Raw genomic sequence first — 6,177 nt, forward strand, 5'->3', positions numbered from 1 at the left:
CCGCTCTACCTGCCCCACTGCTCATCAGAAACATGTTTCCACATCGCAGGATCATTTGGATAAAAAAGACCTTTAGGCTTCTCGAGTCCACCCATTCCCCCAGCCCTGCCAGGTCCCCACTAACCCCTGTCCCTCAGCACCACCTCCACACGGCTGGGAAACCTCTCCAGGGATGGGGACTCCACCACCGCCCTGGGCCGCCTGTTCCAATGCTTCACAACCCTCTCTGTAAAGAAATTCTTCCTAATATCCAACCTCAACCTCCCCTGCTGCAACTTGAGGCCATTTGCTCTAGTCCTGTCACATGAGAGAAGAGACTGACCTCCACCTCAGTACAATCTCCTGTCAGGTAGTAGTAGAGAGCAATAAGGTCTCCCCTGAGCCTCCTCTTCTCCACCACCTGATGTAAATACAGGTACTGACCCCAACACATGCAGGAGAGAGCGGTCTGTGATATGCAGGAACACTGAGAGGACATCAAGAACATCAGCTCATTTGATGTAAAAGACGATTTTTCTTTGGCATGGGAGGACATAGAGATGTCATCCCGTTATACAATTTACATTTCCAGGAATTTATAGAATTTCATTATCTTGATGGTGAGAAAGCCCATTTGCTTGTTCCCTGAACTCAGGAACATGCTACTTAATGAATTACGCGTTCTAAGAACACTTCGGAGGAACAAAGCCCATCTAGTCCAGATAACTGCGTGTTAAATTACGGTGTCTGCACCTGGAGGCTTGTTTGAAACTTCTCCGGTGACACAGCAAGACAGACTGGCGGCTCTCACAGCATGCCTACAGCCACGACAGGAACAGGACGCAGCAGAGAGTCATTAAAAGGAATATGAATTTGTTCTGAAGGGTCCTTCACTTCCTTTGGAGGGGAAACACTCCTGGTTCAGGAGTGACAAGGTGGGAAAGAGAAGCAATGTTTTGAAATAGATGAACTGATGTGGTTATAATGAAAACAGAAGAGATTTCAGGTGCACAGACTCTTCAGTAAAACAAGAGTAACGTACTTCGATGGAAACCCAGCTTGGGTTTCACAAGTCCAGTAACACCACAAACACTGGGCAGCTGGAGGCCTCCGCTGCTTCCATCTGTGCTCTCGTTTCCTTCCAGAACCAGGCACAGGCAGACTGCCACGACAAGCTTTGCAGGCACCACCCGTACTCCTCAGGAGGGTCTCAAGTCAGCAGCTTTCAAACCTTTCAGACTGAGCCCTGTTTCTTTCCTGTAATAATCTTCTCCAACCCGCTGACGTATCCAGTCATACACACAACTCACTGGCACACGCTAACACAACATACAGTCTATTCTCCTGGTTACCACAGTAACAAAACTGTATCTCCTGAAGTAAGGAGGATTTGGCCCATGAAAGAAAAAGGTTTCCTGCTTGAAGAAAAACAGAAACCAATTTTTATCAGGCTGGGGATGCACAGCTGGAGAGCAGCCCTTAGGAGAAGGACTTGGGGTGCTTGCGAGTGAAAAGTTGGATATGAGTTCGCAACGTGCACTCACAGCCCAGAAGACATCCACGTGATGGGCTCATCCCCAGCAGTGTGGGCAGCAGCTCGAGGGACGGGATCCTGCCCCTCTGCTGTGCTCTGCTCTGGGGAGACACCCCTGCAGTGCTGGGTCCAGCTCTGGGCTCCTCAGCACAGCACAGACAGGGACCTGCTGGAGCGGGGCCAGAGGAGGCCACAGGAATGACCTGAGGGTGGAACCCCTCTGCTGGGAGCACAGGGGAGAGAGCTGGGGGTGTTCAGCCTGGGGCAGAGAAGGCTGCGGGGAGACCTTAGTGCAGCCCTTGAGTGCTTCAAGGGGCCTCTGAGAAAGCTGGGGAGGGGCTTTTGAGCAGGGGCTGTTGGGACAGGACAAGGGGTGGTGGGTGACACTGGAAGAGGGAGATTGAGACGGGAGAGAAGGGAGAAACTGTTTCTGCTGAGGGTGGGGAGACCCTGGCCCAGGTTGTCCCTAGAGGTGGGAGGAGCCCCATCCCTGGCAGGACTGGAGGTCAGGTTGTCCCTTGGGGCTCTGCTCAACCTGCTCTAGTTGCAGATGTCCCTGCTCCCTGCAGGGGGTTGGACTGGGTGAGCTTGGAAGGTCCCTTCTCACCCAAACCAGGCTGTGACTTGATGATTCTAAGTAGAATTTTTAGCACAGTATGAAGGTATCAGCAATCCGCGGTTTTGCGCTTGTGTGGAAAAGAAGCCTGTCTCCAATACAGTGCTGCTGCAATACTACAGGTAGAACACAGGCAAACAGCCCTCTCAGGTCACTGAAGCTGTCATACTTACACACAGATGTTGCCTGTGAAGTTAATGTGCGGACACCGGTGTGGTTTACACATCACAGCCACGACAGCAATCTGTAAGAAGCAGAGTGACAGAGGAGAGAATTTATAGTAATTGCTTCTGAAGTTACTAAAATAAAGAAGGCTGAGTATACATGTGCAGCTGAGGGAGACTATTTAAAGATGTTTTCTGCTCGGCTGCCACCCAGAATACTGGTGCGTTAACTTTTGAAGGAGATAACCGATATATCAAGAATCCTATTATTTAGTGTTTTCACAAATCAGAAATAACTGCAGCTTGTTACAGAGAACCAAGGGTCTCATCCCAAATCTGATTAACCGCTTGCTGAGAAGATGAGCACTGATATTCAGGAACTCACTAGGACCATCTCAACAAGTGTAGGGGGGAGAGTGTGGGGAAAACGACCTGTGGGTGTTGGTCACCAGCAGCTGAAGAGAAGCCAGCAGTGTGCCCAGGTGGCCAAGTAGGTCAAAGGCATCCTGGCTTGTATCAGCACTGGTGCATCTATCAGGACCAGGGCAGGGATCGTCCCCCTGGACTGGGGGCACTGGGGAGGCCACCGCTCAAATCCTGGGTTCGGTTTGGGCCCCTCACTCCCAGAAGGACATTGAGGGACTGGAGCGTGTCCAGAGAAGGGCAATGAAGCTGCTGCAGCAACACCCAGACTCCCCTGCACCTGGCACACCATTCTTTGTCTGACACTCAGGGAACTGGTCGGGAGGGAGGTAAACTCCTAAGCGCTCACATGGGCGCATAGGACTGTGCCTCCCAGCGACAGTGCCCAGTTCAACAGCAGGGAGAAACAACAGGCAGCTCACAGAGGGGTGTCAAGTCCCTCCAATCCTCCAGAGGAGATCAAGCACAAGTGTGCTGAGGAGTGTCTGAGGGACCTGGCAGGATTGAGCCTGGAGCAAAGGAGGCTCAGGGGAGACCTTCTGGCTCTCCACAACTCCCAGACAGGAGGTTGGAGCAAGGGTGGCGGCCGGTCTCTTCTCCCCAGGAACAAGCGACAGGATGAGAGGAACCGGCCTCCAGTTGTTCCAGGAGAGGTTGAGGTTGGCCCTGAGGAACCATTTCTTGCCCGTTGGGGTTGTGCAGGGCTGTCCCAGGCTGCCCAGGGCAGTGGTGGAGTCCCCATCCCTGGAGGGGTTTCCCAGCGATGTGGAGGTGGCACTGAGGGACAGGGGTTAGTGGGGACCCGGCAGCGCTGGAGGAGCACTGGGACTCGAGAGGCTTAAAGGTCTCTTCCAACCTAAACCGTTCTGTGATCATCTGCAGGTGCTCACCCCACTCGCAGTCCGTACGGGCTTGGCCTTCAGCTTCGGGACCAGCACCTTGCGGTACTGCGGTGGAACGGCAGCGATGATGTCAACCAGCCGTGGCTGTGCTGGAAGCCCGTACTTTGCAGATGTCTTAGTTTTCAGCCTGAAAGCAGAAATATCTCAAATCAACAGCCCCACCCCTATTCTACAGCAGTGCTACTGGGTGACTGTTCGGTTACATGGACATATAGGTAGGTTCTCCCAGTTTTTGCCTTTCCAGGTAACTTATTCGAAGATCATACAGTACTTTCTTGCAGAAGCTGCACTGTGTATTAAGATACTCAAATCAAACTCACTCCAAATCAAGCTGATATACAACACCCACCAGAGTTTTTAGTTTCTGTCTATTTTTCTTCTAAACACGGTTTTAACTTGGTTTTACTGTGAAAGCTGCCCACAGACTCTGGGTTATTTAAATATTTTCATGTCTCCCACATGACTAACCCTGACACACACAGACTCCAGTTGACATTCATGTCACTTCTTTCCAGCATCAGCAAAAAGTTTGCAATTGTATCACGTAAATGCAATGGAAACAGTACAAAAAATTCAGGTTTTATTATTCTACATGTAAAGAAGGAAGAACTTTCTGTAAGCAACTCCCTTTATGACACAAAAAATATGATTTAAGCTTTATGTCTCTATTAATTGGCCCTTCCCCAATGGAGCTGATGTTGGCACTACTGAAGGATGAACACAGGTGGAAGCACAAAAAGGCAAAGTAAAGTTTCTTAGGGGTTTTCGCCAACACAACCCATTTTGTACGCTGAGCATTGCCAATGAAGGAGCAAACTACCTCATTATTTACAAATCTCAGTGTCTTTGTTATCAGTAAATGACAGTAGACTGTGAAAATAAAACATCTAAAGTAAAGCCTGCACAGGACGTGATTATCACTGGCACACCAGCTCTTCAGTGGCATCCCAGAGCAACTTACTTGTTGAGATTCACATCTTTCCCCTGCTCGTGAGCCTCAATTAATTGCTTTATGATGTCAGCTATCGTCATCATCATCAGCTCGGCCTGGCTGAGGTCTCCTGAAATGAGAACAAAACAGCAAACTATTTATTGCTTTGTTCGCTTTCCAATTGCTTGGCACAACAGAGGCAACAACTGCTCTGCGGTTAAACTTCAGTATTTCCTACAGTTGTTGCCTACAGAGGGAATTTTGCCACCACGTTATCACTCTTGATTTGCAGCGTTCTCCAAACAAAGGACAGTCATGGCCACATATTGTTGGTTTTCTTTTACTTCTAGGACAAACTCCACCTTCTTACATCACAGAAACCTGCACAACAACTGGAAATCAAGTCCTTAGAAGTTACAAACAAATAGTAGAATAGTCTGATGCTCCCAGTGCATGTGGCAAGGTGCAGAACATGTTTGTGAGGACAGTCTGGGGCAAGCCAAAGGAAGAGACCAGCTCCATGAACTCCCTCTGTCACAGAGAGGGTTGCCTGCATCAAACGGTGTGTCAGCACCTTATACCTTCTCCTCTGCAACTCATGGGCCCACTCCACGCTGCAAGAAGGGTCTGCGCTGTATAGACTCTGTCCATTGCTTACATTTCCTTCACACCAGCTTTGGGCACTGCTAACCATCCACGCTTCCTAACAACGGCATCCATTTATTTCAGCTCCCGCAGCTCTGCCTACACCAGCAAGTGTCAGGACAGTGGAATACACACACTAAACTTGTCAGAAGCTCCAACAAGCTTTTGTTCATGCCAGCTGTGCTGGAATCTGGCAGCATGTACATCCAGCCGGGAGAAGCACTGCAGTGGTGCTCCCATCTGGTCATTGTCTGCAGGTAGTTTTGTGGGACAGACCAAACCACAGCCAGCCATGTGCTGCCCTGCAGCATCTTTGCTGCCCCACATCCTTCCCCAGGTTTTTTTCCACTCTGCCATGAGGGAAAAGCTCAGCAACACCCAGACTCCCCTGCACCCGGCACACCATTCTTTGTCTGACACTCAGGGAACTGGTCGGGAGGGAGGTAAACTCCTGAGCGCCCACATGGGTGCAAAGAACTGTGCCTCCCAGCGACAGTGGCCAGTTCAACAGCAGGGAGAAACAACGGGCAGCTCACAGAGGGGTGCCAAGTCCCTCCAACCCTCCAGAGGAGGTGATGGCTGGCCTTCAGCCTCCTCCAAAACACGGAAAGGGCACAGCAAGCTCTTGCCTCTTTTTCCCACCCTACACACTCGCACACCCTTAGGAGAGGCAGTAAAGCCCTGCCACCCCACAGCTTCCACCACCACAGGGCCGGGGGAAGCACGAGGAGGAGCCCTGTCCCACAGCCCCGCCGCCATGCCCAGACATAAGGTAAGTGTTGCCCCTTAGCGCCTCCTTTCCACACACACAAGGCCGGGGGGAAGCGCCAAAGCCCTGCCCCACAGCCCCCACAAGTCCCCGAGCGCTGTGACACACACACACACGCACACACAAAACACACACAGAGCACCTTTCCTCTTCTGCTTCATTTTGGCGACAGCGCCCCAGCCCCCTTCACAGACCAGACCAGCGCTTCCCACCG

General features: G+C 51.1%; 1 protein-coding gene across 1 annotated transcript in view; it reads right to left on the reverse strand.

Moving 5' to 3' along the window:
* LOC104494581 (elongator complex protein 3-like) overlaps positions 1-6,124 on the reverse strand; it is a gene marked incomplete at its 3' end in the record, with an annotated part of 32,619 nt that extends 26,495 nt beyond the window's left edge. The window contains exons 1-4 of the mRNA XM_010137442.1: positions 6,106-6,124; positions 4,580-4,679; positions 3,607-3,745; positions 2,303-2,373 (exon numbers count right to left, since the gene is read on the reverse strand). Coding sequence (XP_010135744.1) covers positions 2,303-2,373; positions 3,607-3,745; positions 4,580-4,679; positions 6,106-6,124 — 329 coding nt within the window. The remainder of the gene's footprint in view (positions 1-2,302; positions 2,374-3,606; positions 3,746-4,579; positions 4,680-6,105) is intronic.
* Between the last annotated feature and the right edge of the window lie 53 nt (positions 6,125-6,177).

The sequence above is a fragment of the Buceros rhinoceros genome, unplaced genomic scaffold (assembly GCF_000710305.1).
Source record: "Buceros rhinoceros silvestris isolate BGI_N320 unplaced genomic scaffold, ASM71030v1 scaffold1216, whole genome shotgun sequence".
NCBI lineage: Eukaryota > Metazoa > Chordata > Aves > Bucerotiformes > Bucerotidae > Buceros > Buceros rhinoceros.